The sequence below is a fragment of the Schistosoma haematobium genome, chromosome 7 (genome assembly GCF_000699445.3).
Source record: "Schistosoma haematobium chromosome 7, whole genome shotgun sequence".
Taxonomy (NCBI): domain Eukaryota; kingdom Metazoa; phylum Platyhelminthes; class Trematoda; order Strigeidida; family Schistosomatidae; genus Schistosoma; species Schistosoma haematobium.
In genome coordinates, this window is record NC_067202.1 from 722,795 (window position 1) to 741,175 (window position 18,381).

Consider the following 18,381-nt stretch of genomic DNA (forward strand, 5'->3'; position numbering starts at 1 on the left):
CTTATTTGTCTCTTCCATTCACAACCACGTTTAGCTTGTTCATATATAATTGTGTGTGGCCTTATGTGTCTGTAAATAGATCACGTCTGATTGGAATATCAAATGGTGGAGGTTGGTTGCTACTTTAAGACTCAAAGCTGGGTATAGAAACAAGCTTGAAAATAATGAACTAATAAGAGCTTATTTGTCAGCTTAACATCAATGGTTTCCGTCCACGACGGAACAGATGATGTCAAAGACACTAAGCTATATACTAAATGGTAGATCAAGTTAGAATGAAGATTCTGATTCGTTAGCTGAGATGTTATATTAGTCTACCTGTCGACAAGACATAACAATTGGAGATTTTGAGAAACGATTCACGTTTTCATATAGTTGTATATATCATCAAGATAAAGAGAACAACATTTAACCGTTGTTCCAGAGGATTAAGTACTAACTTCATCCTACTACTAATACAAATTTTAATACTAGAAATCGTTTAAATTCATTCTTGAAAGATCAAGATTCAGTTTTCAAACTCTAGTGGTTCACATTCAAACCGTACTATTTTACAAGGAGGGGCTTTTGTTCGGTGGCAAATTGGTCTTATCCAGAACTAAACAATATGTATTTCGAATCTCCAACTGTAAAGTGAAACATAAGATTCTCTTACGATATGACTGTAAGAATAAACACATAATAACTATACAACGTATCAGATAACATACGTCAAAGCTTTAAATGACACTACTTAAGATTACTCAACAAATGGATGTTCTTGAATGGTCATTTCATTTTGTATCGAACAATTCGATTGACCTTACGGAGCAAGTTATATTGGTTGAATTTCTAGGCATTCACTTTTTCATGTTCGTAAGTAGCTCTCAACGTTGCTAAGCAAAGGTGGAGTTAAGAAAGTGTACAGCTCGATATTGGCTCATTCGTTGCAGACTGAATAAAAAGCCGGTTATTATTTATCAGATCAATAATTCTTGCCAGAGTCTGTTAGACTCGACTTCCTTCAAATGGCAAAATCAATAACCAGTTCTATATGCAAAAGCAATATGTTCGACCCCTTCTTTTACCTTGACCAACTTCAGGGCTTATTAATAAATAGTAAACATAATTATAGAATGACCTAATTTGACAAGTGTATTGTCAACCTTTCTTTGTTAAATATAATTTTAATTTAATAGCTGAATTCATGAGTCAATTAAAGCTAGACCACCATGGAAAACCTGGAAGTACTGGACGGCCATTTCTTCCTAGTATGGGACCCCTCAGCAGTGATCATTCACGACCCCTCTGGTTGGATTCGAACCCCGGACCCCCAGTCTCGCATGCGAACACTTAACTATTTAACATAGTCTTCTATTAAACACTTGATGGAATTCTAACTTGTACTATTATTTCTCTCACTTTATCTGATCCATATTTGTTCTGAACGATGTAATTTACCTTAAACTTAGCCATTATTGGATTATTAATTTGAATATGTAATAGGAGAACTTGAAGAGATTTTACTGAATTGAATATTCTTCCATCATATATTGATGTTTTGTCAGATATTTTCTAGTTTCATTTGAGTTACTGATAATTTTATTAAGTAGTATAAATTTTCTTCGTCATTTTTGGTTTGAATTCTTCATGATTAAATCAAGGTTCGACATTAACATTCTTGGATGCCGTTCATACATGAGACTGAAGGCTCTGGTTTCGAATCCCATGAGCAGGATTGTGGATTCACACAGCTGAGTAGTCCTAGAATAGAACGAAACGGCCGTCCACTACTTTCAAGTTTTCAATGATCGTCTAACATCAATCAGTTCAAGATCTCAATAAAAAAAATAAATTTTTAAAAAAGTTAAAATTGTGATCAATTTCATGATTGATCACTTACCAATTAAGGGTACAAATTCACTTGTAGCTGGCATATTCTCTGCAATCAATAACATAAATACACTGAATGCTAATAATACAGTTATACCAAGTGTAATTTTTTCACCAGAATCAGGAGGTAACCAAAAACTAACTAAACTTAATACAGTTAACCATAAACATGGAAAAATGATATTAAATAAATAATAAAGTGTACGTCGACGCATATAAATTGTAAATCGTAAATCAGGATATGGTTCATTACAGCATGGATAAAATATCTATATAGAATATAGAAATAGAAATAAGGTAACATTTAATGAGTGATCACAGATCACAATGAAGTATCATTTCCAATATATATTTATAATGATTCATGAAGTGATAGATTTATATTGATTGAATTCGATTTTAAATCAGCTGATTGATATAGAAACTAATTTTATCACCATGGTAACTAACTAACAATTGTGAAACACAAAGGATTGTGTTATCATTTGTCGTTTGAATGCTTATTGTCTTGGCTTTTTTAATGCTACTTTTTGTATCTGATCGTCGCTGATTGGTTGTATCGGAAACGCTTATCACTTATACTTGGAACGAGGGACTTTTGCAATTTCCATGACGCGAAATTGAGAACACAAAGAATGGTGTTAATGAAGATTTATTAACCCCAAAACACGACGACGACGACGACCAGAAAAGGAAACAAATACTACATTGAATAATCATTACATTGAATTAAAACCGAAGTAATCTTGATCAAAACTCATAATGAGTAAATCAATCGTAAATTGACTTTTCTTTCTATCATATCACATTGAGTCAGAAAGTCATCCAGATTGGTAATACTTCACTATGATGGATTTACATTTATTTCTATGATGGGATTATAGATTTCCTTATCATGATCATAACTCGAATGTTCTGAATGTTCTGAATGACCACATATTTTATCCGTTCTTAATCTGTCATCTACTTGCTCTCTCTAACAAGAATCTAATTTCCTACTTACTTACTTAATTATGCTTGTTACTCTCAATGGAGCATAGACCACCGATCAGCATTCTCCAACACACTATGTCATGAGCCTTCCTTTCTAGTTCTAACCAATTTTTGTTCATTCTTATCATATCTGTCTCCATTTCTCAGAGTAATGTGTTCTTTGATCTTCCTTTTCTCCTTTGGCCTTGAGGATTCCATGTGATGAGGAATTGCCCTGTGTCCTATCCACTTCCAGCGCTTCTTCTTGATTTCTTCCTACACTGGGATCTGGTTTCTTCTCTCACACAGTAGGTTGTTGCTGATAGTGTATAGCCAACGGATCCGAGGTATTTTGCATAGACAACTGTTAAGAAACACTTGTATCTTCTAGATGATGACTTCCGTAGTCCTCTAAGTTTCATCTCCATACAGTAGAAGTGTGTTGACATTTTGTGTTGAAAATTCCGACTTTGATGTTGGTTGACATACAGTTGTTTTGAGTTGTAGATGGTCTTCAATTGTAGATATGCTGCTCTTGATTTGCCGATCCACGCCTTAAACATCTAATTTACAAATGCTTTATTCTATGCAAAAACATACTCAATATAGAATTTCTTAAACAATCCTTTGTGTTGTTTAAAGATCCTCCTCATACTATAAGACTTATCTATGAGGGAAGGATATTCTGTTCGATAAATTCTCCTCAGGTTCTATAATTGTATATCCAAATTAATAATCCAAAATGTGGTCAAGTTAAGGGCCAAGTACATCGTTTAAAGCGTATGAATTTAGGATTGTCAAACAAAGCAAAGGTTTGATGAAGAAAGTTAATAGCTCGATATTAGCCCATTTAGCGCAAACTGGTCATTGTGCCAGTATAAACCAATCCATTTCAATTATTTATCGGGTCCGTAATTTTTTGCCAAACCTATTCAGAATTAAAGTCTTTCAAACGGCCGAAATAGGTAGTAGCCATCTGGATGAAGAAACCTGAGCTATGCGTACAGAAGAAATAGCTTCAACCACTCCTCTCCTGGCCAACCTCAAGGCCAATTAATCAATAGTAGTGGAGATTTTAGCAATTTAATGGTTGAGTTCATGAGTCCGTTGAAGCTAGACCATTATGAAAAACCTGGAACCACTGTACGGTTGTTTCATCCTATTATGGAACTCCTCAGTGGTAGTGTATATCCACGATCGCGCTCCGCAAGATTCGAACCTTGAACTTATCAGTCTTGAGCGCGAACACTTAACCTTTAGACCACTGAGCTGACATACATAGTGGTCTAGCTTCAACTGACTCATGAATTTATTTGTTAAATTACTACAATCTTCACAAAACCCCTCTCTGAATATAAACTACTGTTTAATGGTTAGTGATCTGAACGAAGTTAGATAGTATGATTGATTGTCATCGAACTAGACATATCGTCAATCCTCTTACATTATGATCGACTTAATCTACATTAGTGAATAATGGAATTAAATAAGTCAAATATGAGGATGAATTTCGTATATGTATATTTTATACAATCGTTGATCCAGACTCACTGACTCACTCACTCGCTTACTCTTCAGCACTCGTATATCATTCTCGCTTCCTATATCTGTGATTTCCGTGATCTGTTTGTGATGAGATAATAAACGTAATCAACGCTTCGTATTCATCTTCTGACTTATACATTTATTTATTTTTTCATTTATTTAAACACATAAACATTGGGACAAAGGGGCACCGAATGGTAATGTGCCATATAAATCATTCGATTTATGTGAGGGCTGGGATACTCTCCGGGTGAGCAAACTGAAGCAGGAGCTCTTCTTAGGGGACCACACCGACACTTCAATCCAACCACAATACTAAATTAGACAGTTATGATCACAAGGAAAATGAAAACCCTATTGTTATTAAATCAGCTCACTGACTTACATATGAAAGCTTGATGGTACTTTATTAACACTAATGAGATTTTTGGGAGGGAGGAGTATAGCTTTTAAACTTGAAGTGGTTAAAACGTTGAAAATAAAGGATCAACATAAATATGTATTAGATTCTTTCTTGAATCTTCTTAAAACTAGATCAGTCAACCAGTAGTATCGGTTACTATGTGAAGTCCATATACCTTATTCTAGCTTCTGGGCAGGCAAATTTATTCATTCTTCTTGAGTCACGTTTTAACCTTGTTAATTATTTCTTTATCAACCTCGACTGCTTTTATATGAGCGTATGTGTATGCACTTTTTATCCTACTCATCACATATCTGTAACGTATTTCTGTGTGACTGTAAATATTGATTAACGCTTGATTGGCTCATACGCCTTTTCCACGGCGCATCATTTCGATTCATCCCTCTGATTACCTATCCCGATCTGTGGATGTACAAAATATACGAGAATAGACGACGTATATATTTCAATAGCAATCATTCGTACGATCCAAATGGAGTCAGATCTCGAGTCATTAATAACCTATGCATTGACAAACATCAACGTAGAACGAGTGTATTATTTTCGATTATGTAAATATCACATATAACCTGAATAACTAAATTTGATAGATGATCATAATATATTTCAATGTTATAATATATTCATATATTCATTAAAATAGTACCATAGAACTCTATACCTCATGTCTTTCTACGACAACTTTAAGTAGATCCCATTCACCATTTTCAACATAATTCGATATATCTACTTCATCATGTCTAAAATAGAATATAAACAAAAAAGGAACAAGTAACAAATCTAATCTCTATTGAAAGAATAGAATCTCAATAAAGAATAACTCTTTTTCTTCAGATGTATAATTGTTGGGGAAGTTAGATCCCCGAAAAACTCATATTTTGTAATTTTATCTTTGTGGAGCTTGTATCCAGATGTATGCTTGGGCATTTCAGACCACCCACCCACATAGTCGATTGACGAACTTATCGATTAAATGTTTAAAAAAACTTCCATAACAATATCGATTATATATATTTTGTATAAAGACGCTTGATTTGTGCGCTTGATGAACAAGGTATCTTTTGGTTGTGTGTAGAATACACTATTTACATCTTACTAAGACTTCTGGATTGAATTAGCTGAGTCGGGGACAACGGACCAGTATAGCCTATCGAGTCTCTAGTTGCTTGATTCTTCGTTCCGTTCCGAGTAAGACGAATCAGTAGTAGCATTCAAGTCAACGAACATAACAATTTGGCGACGGCAATGGGATTCGGACCCACGCGGGAAAACCCCAATGGATTAGCGGTAGACATTCAGTGATTAGGTTAATACTTCATAGACACTAAATACTCACTAATGTTCATTCTAGTTCTTATTGAATGATAATGATAATACGATAGTAATCTGTTTGTGATAATAATATGAAAAGATAATTGCTGAAATGAATCAAGATATGATTGTGTCTTACTTGAACACTGCTTGCTTACTTACTTACTGACGCCAGTTACCACTCATCGATGAGCATAAGTCCCCTACCAGCATTCTTTATCCAACACTGTCGTGGGCAATCCCCTCCAGTTGTTATTCATCCTTTTTATGTTTTCTTTCAATTCTTGACGTAGTGTGTTCTTTGGTTGTCCTCTCTTACATTTCCCTTCAGGATTCCAAGTTGATGCTTGCTTTATGATGCAGTGTGATGATTTCCACAATGTTTGTCCTATCCACTTCTATCGTCTTCTCCTAATTTCCTCTTCATCGGGAATCCGGTTTGTTCTCTTACACAGAAGGCTGTTGCTGATGATATGCGGTTAACTGAAATCGAGTATCTTGTGTGGACAACTGTTTATAAAATCCTGTACTTCTTTGCTGATAGTTGTAGTAGTTCTCCAAGTTTCGGCTCCGTACAGTAGATCTGTCTTGACATTCGTATTGAAGATTTTGACTTTGATATTGGTTGACAATTATTTTGAGTTCTATATGTTCTTCAACTGTGGGAAATTAGCCCATGATTTACCAATCGTTCCCTTTACGTCTGCATCGCATTCTCCTTGTTCGTCGATAATGCTGACCGGGTATGTGAAATCCAACAACCACCTCAGCTGTTCCCCATCAGTTCAATTTATTTTGAAGATTTTGTCAATTGACTACAATGTCAGTTTTAGAAATTATTCACCATACTGTTGAGCTTAAATTGTCATCAATCAATATAGGTGAGGTTCGAAATCGCACAGCATTGACGATCGTAATAAATTTGACCGTAGATATTTGCAAATAAATATTCAAGCAAGAACTTATTCACAATTTGTATCTTCTCTTTTCCTTCATATTCTTGATGGCGAAACTCTGGAAGATGTAGAGTCCTTCACATACCTAGGAAGCATCATCGATGAACAAGGATGTTCAAATGCAGACGTAAAGGCGAGGATTGGCAAAGCAAGGACAGCATTCCTACAATTGAAGAACATATGGAACTCAAAACAACTTTCAACCAATATCAAATTCACAATCTTCAATACGAACGTCAAGGCAGTTCTATTGTATGGAGCTGAAACTTGGAGAACTACTACAACCACAATCAAGAAGGTAAAAGTATTTATAAATAGTTGTCTACGCAAGATACTCAACATCCATTGACCGGATACCATCAGCAATAGCCTTCTGTGGGAGAGAACAAACCAGTTTCGAGCTAAAGAGGAAATTAGGAAAAGACGATGGAAATGGATAGGACATACATTACGCAAATCATCAAACTGTGTCACGAGGCAAGCCCTAAACTTGGAATCGTGATTGGAAGCGGAAAAGAGGAAGGCCAAAGAACACATTATGTTGGATAATAGAAGCAGATATGAAAAGGGTGAATTACAACTGGAAGGAGCTGGAAAGGATTGCCCAGGACAGGGTTGGATGGAGAATGCTGGTGAGCGGCCTATGCTCCTTCACGAGGAGTAACAGGCGTAAGTAAGTAAGTTTCCTTTCATATAGAATATAAACTCATATATAGTTATATCATTGAAAATGTGATTCCATATTGATGTCATTTGGTAATCTGAATGCCAGAAGTTTAATGTCAATAGTAAGACTATAATTAATGAACGAACCAATCAGATTTACGATAACAGATCTTGGATTTTGGCGCGGAATTCACTCACTGATTTGGACAAATAGTGTTTTGGCATTTTAGCTGATGTTAGTTCGTGATGAAAACCATAAATCTAAATCCTAACTCTTACCATCAATTGTAAATCATAATCCTGTAATGACCTAATTTTTTCAAGAGAACGCGATTGGTGTAATGGAAACAATTATTATTATAACCAATTGTACTACGGGTTGTTTTACCGTACTTGTTTGTTTAACTGTACCAAAACACATACTTTCTTCCTTTGACTGTAACCTTGCAAGAATTCGGTTATGCTCGGTAACCGCACTTGTAACTTGGCACGATCTCAGTATTCTTTCTATACCACGAGATTGCCAACATCTTTCATCTTACTATAACCTTCAATTGCCTCCCGATATTTGATCCACGAAGGGATCTAACCTAGTAACTGGCAGGTAGTCTTCCTGTAGTGGTGATCACAGTCAACAGCGACTCGACGTCACACTACAAATCCTAATTAAAATTGAATCTATACTGGTAGCTAGGATTTCATAAAGTAAGTTTCTACATTAGTTTACATTTTTACTGTTCAGTTTTATAAAGTTAATCAAACAACTTTAAAGTTACTTCATTAAAGCCAGACACTTTACCGAAAAAGAAAATCGATGTGTAAATTTCACATTCAAAGTTTAGTTTTCAAAGTAAAAGTCAAATTGAAAGTGAAGTCGAATATATACTGCTTAATATACTGTGGTCAAGAGGTTAAGTGTTGTCGCGCGAGACTGATAGGCTCTGTGTTCAAATCTAGCGGGGCGGGACAGTGAATGTGCAGTGCTGAGGAGTCACGCACTAGGACGAAACAGCCGTCCAGTGATTCTAGGTTTTCCACGGTGTTCGAGCTTCAACTATAAAATCCTAAAACCCTGTGACCCACTAAAATTTACTCTTTAAGGTCATAAGTTTTACAAAGCACTAAACGGCTATCTTGATCTAGTTCCTTTCCATTAACCCATAACCTAGTCTTAATTTACAATAAAGATTAATCTGACAAGCAGAGATGAATGCTGGCTAGCGTGGACTCTAGAATGTGCTTTTCATCCTATCTGAAACTCATCAGTTAGATGGTATTCATCCTAAGACTCAAACCCAGAACAGTTCGCTTCAAACACCATCGTATTAATTAGTTAGCTACTGAGTTCAAATATCTACTGACTTATCCTACGTGGTGGACGCCTAATTTATTTTTATTGGTCAGTCTCATTTGGCTAGTAAGGATTGCCTTGATATTGCTGATAATTAAACTTAACTCCATTGAGCAAACTAGTGACTATCTGGACTTAGTAACTAAGTGGATAATATGATAGAGCTTGAAACTAAAGTATTGGGTTTGATTACTGAAATAAATGTTATCGATGTAATATATACAATTTAAGAGTCCCAAATAGGACAAAACGCGCCACTTGAATTCCACCTCTAACCATCTTCCATTTCTGCATACAGTAAATTTTTGTGACTTAAGGGTAAAGACGATTCACACAGGATGAATATATGCCAATGAAAGAATGATCGATTGCAGTTTCATACATTAATAGGAAGTTCTGAATAACTAAAACATTGAAGTAAGATTAACCTTAGACTTGAAACAGCTTGCACAGTACATTATAATTATTAAGTCGTTAAACAGATCAATTTTTAAAACAACAAATTTACAATCAGATAGGGTTTTTTTGGAGATTTCAGTAATTTCAATAGTTGTATTTACGAGTCGTTTGAAGCTAGACCACCATGTAAAACCTGAAAGCACTGGAAGGCCGTTTTGTTCTATTGTGGAACTTCTCAGCAGTGCGCATCCACGACCCTGACTCGCGAGATTCCAACCCAAGACATATGGTTCTCGCGTGCGAACATTTAACCACTAAACCACTGAGCCGGCATTCGATGGTGTTAATGTCTAACATCAACCGATTCACGAAATTGAGCGACACATCCACCATTATCTTCAGTGAGTTACCATCTCACAACAGACCCGGTTGAACTCCATCGGTCACTGTTTCTCATTTTAACTTCAAGATATACCTCTTGAAGCCAGTCACTAGTGAGTATATGTTGATTAATAACAGAAAGGGTTTTTGTGGATTTGATAGTAATTTCAATAGTTGAGAGCATCAGTCAATTGAAGCTAGACCACTATGTAAAGTACTGAACTGTCGTTTTGTTACTAACCTTTTAATTACATTCACTTGCCAACCATCATATGTCCATGAACCAAATTTCATAGTACATGATTGATCATCAAATGGAAAATAGGTAATATCAATTTTACAAGTTGATCGTAATTTAGCTGGTGGTGGCCAAAATACATTTCCATTGAATTGTACCATTGCTTTACTTTGCATATAATCTGTTTTGTAATCATCTGCACTAAAATTATAAAAAAATATTGTTAAAACGTTTTGCAATATGGTTTGTTTTTTGAACTATATTAGAACTTATCAGTAGAGGGTTGTGGAGATTATTAAGTTTTTGATTGATATCATGTATCGATTGATGTTAGACCACTATTGAAAACCTGGAAGCACTGGATAGCCGTTTTGTCCTATTGTAGGACTCCTCAGCAGTGAGCACGGTGAAAGCCAAGTTCCTTCGGAAGTCATAAGACTGATACCCTTTCTGACAACCAGAGCAACCATTAATTTAGGTAAATAGAATGCTACAGTTTATAAATACTGTCAGGGAGGATATTATAATTTAATTAATGTGTTTTGTATTTTAACATAAAATAATAGAATGTTAGTAGATAGATAAACTTATTATAACGATATATAGAAGTGATACGTGTTGGCATAAGATGGTTGTTGGAGGTAGTCAACAAAAAACCTTGGACCTCCAACCACCATCTCACCTAGACTAGTGGGCACATTATAACGTGGTCGATAGGATTCGATCTGCACTAAGAAGGACTTGAAACACATGACATTGATCACCGCCTAATGATCAATCAATTGTAAAAGTGATACCGATTCACATGACTAGATCCTAATGTGAACCGTCAAACGAACTTTGATCAAAGATAAGATAAATAGCCTGTAAACTATGCTCGTTTATCATTTTAAATGATATTTCCATACATGAATTATTAGCTAAAATTAGAGGATATTCATTTAGTACGTGATACATTCACTAACAATTTAAGATCTGATTGGGGTTTTTTCTAATTCTTATTTATCACACTAAATGACTCAACATTGAATATATATCATTATAAGCAGAGATGGATGGTAGCTAACAATGATATCCGCCATGAGCGTTTTGTCCTGTTCGGGACTCGTCACTATAATGCACCTGCATTTCACAGTCAACATTCACTCTAGAACTTGAACTTAGTGCCTTTTGCCTCAAATACCATGGGGTTATTGGCGAGACTCTCATTTATGGACGACCTTTGAACGAATCTTAGGCGACCTTGAGAAATTATAGCCAATCAGAAAACAGTCAGTATAGAGTAAAAATATGTTATACGAAACCAAGGAAATAAAGTGGTTACACTTCATATACGTGGTTCAAAAACTTGTCAATGTTAGAAAGAGGTTCAGAGGTTCTAAAATCGTAATGCATGAAGTAGAGGAAATCATCCATACGGCTACAGAATAGTCGGCCTCTGGAGTCATTATAAAGTCTCAAAAACTCTTTCAGCCTCAACCACATAGCTTCAATATTGTTTATGTGCACTCAAGTTGTTGAGTGCACAAAATGGTACTTGTGGATAACGACACAATGCACATAACCACGGCTATGTAGGAGTCTGTACGCTCTCCAAACATCCGTATATATTGTAGTGCCTGGCTGCGGCCAGTGTCACTGGTGTTTTTATTATCCAGTTCGCAATAATTGTCATAATTTGCCTTAGTTAGGAACTATATATGGGATTTTCATCACGAACTGATATCAGCTATAATGCCAGAAATTTATTTAGCCGAATGGTTGACAGGCTCTCGTGTTAAAATCCGAGATCTATTACCTTATACCTGATTGATTCGTCCACAAATTATAGTTTTATTTGTTATAGCCGCTCAATTATCACGTTTTGTATAAAAAACCCTGTGAACCGAACGTCCGTTAGCATTAAGCACTGAAGTTGGCGCCGTAACCTTGAAATCTCTAAAACGCCTCTTATTAGCTCGTCCATAAATTAGAGTCTCGCCGAGATGACTTTTCATTTATATACATTGATGATAGTCGTCATCCATATCTGAGGATTGAAAGACAACATTGAGGTAATTCGTACAAAATGCATAAATACCAAGAAGAGACTAAGCAATTGTTCTCCTAAACAATCGTGAAAAGTGATTTATATCTAGTTGTGATTCTGATGGATCTAGTTATTCAAGGAATTGTGTTTTCAATTAAAATCGAAATATCATCATCAATGTCTTTTTACAAAGTGATCATTGATAAACTTTATTTCATTCATTTGATATTCATTATGTAATCAATTACCTATTATATAATACAATATCTGGTAACCATAATTTTTGACATGGAATTCTTATTCTTGAAAGATTATTATAATCTTGAGGATTCCATGTAAGTCTTTCATCCACCCATTCCTATGAGGAAAGAAAAGAAGCAAGCAAACAAACAAACAAAGAATATATATATATAATTGTACCTGAACTGTATGGTAATGATGTCGTTCAGAAGAACAATGAAAGCTCTACGACCAAACTATCCAGTTCAGAGAACAAAACTCAGTCAAAATAAGTTGTTTATTGAATATAATCTTTCATTAATACTAATCAATATGTACCTGATTAATGTAAAGTAGATCCTTGAGTTCAGAATAGCGTTTTTGAGAGAGAAAAAACAACCTGCTGTGGGGGAGAATAAATCAAACTCTAGCAGAGAAAGAAATCACTGTTAAGTGGACTGAGACATGTTGGTAGGTGTAGACTACCTGGTTGGGGACCACGAGATGATAGCAACCGGTGGTTAGAGACCTTGAGTGACATGGCTCAAAATCGTTTGCTATAGCGCAAGTGAATCCAGTCTTTGTGTTCTTCCAAATCTCAATCTTCTGAGTTCATGTCCCTTTTTCCTCTTTCCAAATTTATTTCACTGGATTATACTCCTTGAATAACATCTTCAAACTCTAATCTTTCCGATTACTGCTTATACTCTTACCACCTCTACCACTATGGGATTTGAATCGGCAATTGTATCTCTGTGCTAATATGGTGTGGCAACTCGAACCTATGTACGTACGTACGAAGTTCCACGTTGTTACTGACTGACTGAGATAGGATACGCAATAAGGAAAGCATCCAACTGAGTCACAAAGCAAGCTCTCATCACTTGGAATCCCCAAGGTCAAAGGAGAAGAGGAAGACTAAAGAATATACTACGCCAATAAATGAAGGCAGATATGAGTAGAATGAAGAAGAATTGGGCAGGACTAGAAAGAAAGACCCAGGACAGAGTGTGCTGGAGAATACTGGTCGGTGACTTATGCTTCATTGGGGTATCAGGCCTAAGCAAGTAAGTAACATCTTTGAATTTAACGTATGATACTAGACTTATCTCGTGTTGTTTTAAAACATGGCAAGTAACTTAATATGTTATATGATGTTGTTATGACCTTGAATCGCTTTTACCCCGTGATACTTGTTATGACTTGGCCTTGGTCTGTCTAGTCTAAATTATGACCTTGACGCGTTAGGCTGAGTGCTTAACCTTGAGTCTAATACGCGTGAGTTCGAGATGGGGTAGAGAGAACTATTCTAAATCCTGATTGGTTGGCAAGCACACAAGTGAAAGAAGACAAGACAGTTGGAACACTGAACTCTGGATTCTCTGAATTCGGATTACTTCAAAAATGTACATGAATAAATAAGTGCATATCTTGACCACGACGTACGATAATTTGGAAAAATACAGTTATGCCCGAAACAGGGAATTAGGGTAGAAAATATAGTGCAAAATATAATGTTTAAATTACAATATTTTTGGAACAAAAAAGGGTATGCTAGTGAATGATACATAGAACGAAAGCTCGTGTTATGTAGAATAAGATAGGGACAAAAATAAATATAAGTGTTTTACAGGTTTTGAATGAAATGCAATAACGTCCCAAAAAAATAGCTTTCGTAATTGTCTGGGCTTCTTAATTCCCCGTTCATAACAGATGTACATGTTTAAGTTTTCATGCGAGATGGAATAGGGGACATGTTATGTGTTTATGGCCCCGTTACTTATCACGTAATCTATTCGCCAATCAAAATACGACTTATTCGCTCTTATACTGTACTAAACCAATGACATCCGACCGGTCTGATCAGCCTAGCGTCCTTATTGATCCTTTGCTTGCCTAACCCGTCCAGCTGAGCCCAGAATGCCGACAACAGCCTCCACTATGCGAATCATTTATTTCAGACATACTGGGTTCATATATCAACCAAACAGACCGCAACGCACCATAAAATAGGAAATAACATTCGTACAAAATATAGCCAATGGTGGCTGTGAACGTGGGAGACAGTAATTAATAAACTCAGTATAACTTAGGAACAGTAAATCGTACAATAATAATCTACAGGTCAAAACGAAGCTTATAATAAGGGGAATATAGATATATATAATCTAGCTACTAAATAGTTATACAATAAGAATATATAGATAATATTAGTCCACTATTAGGTTTCAGACGTTACTCGTAATGTAATCTTCACTAGGATATAACAGACCAAGTTCTTATTAGCAGTCTTTTAAGAATCCTTAAATAATTGTTTCCTTGATTAGTTACACTTACCAACATGATCATTTTGAAATCATATCGGAACTGTCTAATGGTCAAAGGGTTGTACTCAAGTCACTTTACATTATAATTACATGTGTTTCTTAGAAGTTTACGCGTTTAGGCTGTCATTATCATTAAAGTAAAAGTCAATACAGAAGATTTGTAGATGAAGACTTAAACAAAGATTGTGAAATACACCTATTTTCTGCAACCACGTTTACTGACTATCGTGATATTCTAATTTTAATATTTCTCTTAAAATTGACTAGATAATATAAAAATTATTCATTCTGTAGTGTGTGCTACTGATATCGATAATTATAAGTAGTATATATCATCAATCGAAAGTGAAATACCTGGCAGCAGAAGGTTAAGAAGATTGAAGAAAAGAGAACGAGAACAAAGAAGGACTGCTACGGAAACGAAACAACAATGGAGGCTGAGACGACTGACTGATTTTGCATATACGGTATTTACTGCATGGTTCTCAGATTTGACTAAGATGTTCTGCAATGTTGTGTTCGAATATATTCGGTTGTCCGGACTGGTGTTCTCGTTCACTACAGTTCCTAGGAATGGCGCATAAAGTTGTTTGTATTGTAGAAATCCTGAAGATCAATTTGTTTTAAGACTTATCAAGTGAGAACTTATTCATTAGTCTTATAACTATGTAGGAGTAAAATGTTGTCATTAAAATTTTGATTGTTAATTGATTTCACTGTCGAAACAATATTAAGCTATGCAGTATAAATTTGTAAGGATCTATATTTTACTGTCATTTATATCGCCTCCAAATGCCCTGGCACGGCCGAGGTTGGGGAAAGTCAGCCCCCTCTGTCGAACTGTTCCTACATGGTCACACGTACACATCTACTGACAGGGACGTCCTAATCACCGCCTTCTAGTGGCATTATTGTTGTTTACAAAATTGAAAGGAAGAAAAGCGAATGTCCGGCACTTTGACTGGTTTGAAGGACACAGGGAGTCCACCTAGGAGAGTTGGAAAACCCTCATTCCAAACCGATGGTGCACATGACTTCAGGAACCTGAGGAAACAAGTGGCGAATGAACCAATTATTGGTCACCGGCTACCATGGGACTGCATCTACTGAAGTCGCTCCATTGCTTTGTGGATCATTCCTTTAGGTCGAAGGCTCCGGGTATAGACCCATAAGAAAACCACAAGCTCCAGTTCGGGCACCCAAGCAATATCACACATCACACAAATCAAGTAACTTATGTGGCGCATATGTATTTGGTGCTCCCATGTACCGATGTTTATGTGTTCCAACAAATAATAAATAAATATGTTTATCGTTTATGTCAAGAGATAGAGATTAATCAGTCTCGTATGACAGTAAGTGAATTTCCTCTGTGTGACTATTTACTTACTTACTTACTTACTTACTTACTTACTTACTTACTTACTTACTTCCTTACTTACTTACTACTTACTTACTTACTTACTACTACTTCTTACTACACCTACTACCACTCACTCACTACTCACTCACCACTACCACTACTCACTTACTACTCACCACTCACTTCCTTGCTCACACTCACTCACTTCACTCACTCACTCGCCTCACTCACCACTCACTCACTCACTCACACTACTCACTCACTCACTCACTCACTCACCACTCACCACTCACCACGCGCGCTCACTCACCTCACCACTCACTCACTCACCACTTACTCACTCACTCACTCACTTCACCACTCACTCACTCACTCACTCACTCGCTCACTCACTCACTCACTTCACTCACTCACTTACCTACTACTACTCACTCACTCCACTCACTACGCTTACTCACTACTCACTACTCACTTCACTCACTCACTCACTCACTACTACTACTCACTACTTACTCACTACTTACTTACTTACTTACTTACTTACTACTTACTTACTTACTTACTTACTTACTTACTTACTTACTTACTTACTTACTTACTTACTTACTTACGTATATTACCCCTTCTAGAGGAGCATAGACCACCTGTTATTTAGTCACTAGTTTTCATTAACTCAGAATAATAGCAAGTAATCAAGCCCACCCCCCGCAAAAAATACGCGGATTTTGTCATATACCGATAGTATATAAACTGTTGGATATCTTGACACATTGGATGACAGATTCACATACATCTGATTAACTAGTCCGATGTAGGAAAAAGCTGGAATCCTGGATACCTGGATTCTTTGACTGACTACCATTAAATCTGTTTAATTTCATTTTTTACGATTAGAAAAAAAGAAAAGAAAACTAAAATATAACAGGAATTTACTGTTTACCTGTTCAATCCATACGTTTAATGTAAGTACTTGGTTTACTTCATCCTATAAAACAAAGAAACAAAAAGTGAACTTGAACCATAGTTACAATTATGAATAAAGATTTTTTTATACTTGAATTAATCACTAACATTAATCATACAGAGAGACATGTAGCGGTAAATAATTCCCAAAAATCAATAATTATGTAAGTCTTCGATATTTGATGCTGACTATATTAGTTTTAATGGATTCACCTAGCTGAAGGCACTCTGTCATGCGTCCATATCAGAACACGAATGGGTACACTGTGCTCAACTTCTCCTACAACTGATAATTAGTTTAGATCGTTCACTTCATAATATATCGATAGCCTATCAGATATATCTTTGAACTTCTTTGCTTTTGACTTCTGATTTCATTGGGTTGAAACGTTTCAATTATACAAGGGGTTACTGGTTAAGGTGTTGTCAAACTTCAAATACTTCTGGCATCTTCAGACATTTCAGTGAAAATTATCAATTTATAGAATAAGCAGTATCAGTAGTTATTTAACACTCTACCCAATAAATTGGTTTTAACTTAAATATTTAATAGTTGAATTAATAAGTCGATTAAAGCTAGACCATCATGAAAAACCTGGAAGAATTGGACGGCCGTTTCGTCCTAGTATGGAACTCAGCAGTAAGCATCTACGATCCCACGAACCCAGGACCTTCGGCTTCGCACTCGAACATTTAACCTCCAGACCACTGAGATCGGCACCAATGGTGTTAATGTCTAACTTTAACCAACCCATGAAATTGTGTCACGATTCACCATTGTCTTCAATGGGCAACTGCTTCACGACAGACACACTTGATCTTCACTGGTCACAGCTTCTCACTAAATAATTATACAGAACTCTCACTCACTAATTGAATATGTTGTGCTCACTTTCAAATCAAAATAGCTTCAATTATGGTCACCCTGTCATAAGTTTATTTGATCTTTGCAGACATATTTCCTCTAGCGTCAAGTTTATGACTATCTGTACATTTAAACCCCATATGCGAATCATTGTATACATCTCTTAATGAATTCTACTTGTATTCAACTTGTAATTTGAAATAAGTGTAAGCATGTAGTGTCACTTACTATGTTAAGTTCATATACTTTATTCTAACTCTCGGACGGGCCAATTTATTCATTCTTCTTGAGTAACCTTTTAACCTTGTTAATTATTCACTAATCAACCCTGACTACTTTTATATGAGCGTATGTGTGTTTACATTTCTTATCCTATTCATAACATATCTGTAGCTTATTTCTATGTGACTATCAATATTGATTAACGCTTGACTAAATAGAGTTGGCTCACTTGCCTTCTCCACTGTACAAAGCTGTAAATTGATCAGAGTTACATATAT

General features: G+C 35.8%; 1 protein-coding gene across 1 annotated transcript in view; it reads right to left on the reverse strand.

The window, feature by feature from the left end:
- Positions 1–1,624: 1,624 nt before the first annotated feature.
- Positions 1,625–18,381, reverse strand: part of CHRNA7 (Neuronal acetylcholine receptor subunit alpha-7) — a 43,688-nt gene continuing 26,931 nt past the window's right edge. Inside the window, exons 2-6 of the mRNA XM_051217753.1 lie at positions 16,994–17,038; positions 12,393–12,502; positions 10,119–10,316; positions 5,475–5,553; positions 1,625–2,141 (exon numbers count right to left, since the gene is read on the reverse strand). Coding sequence (XP_051064177.1) covers positions 1,875–2,141; positions 5,475–5,553; positions 10,119–10,316; positions 12,393–12,502; positions 16,994–17,038 — 699 coding nt within the window. The 3' untranslated portion in view covers positions 1,625–1,874. The remainder of the gene's footprint in view (positions 2,142–5,474; positions 5,554–10,118; positions 10,317–12,392; positions 12,503–16,993; positions 17,039–18,381) is intronic.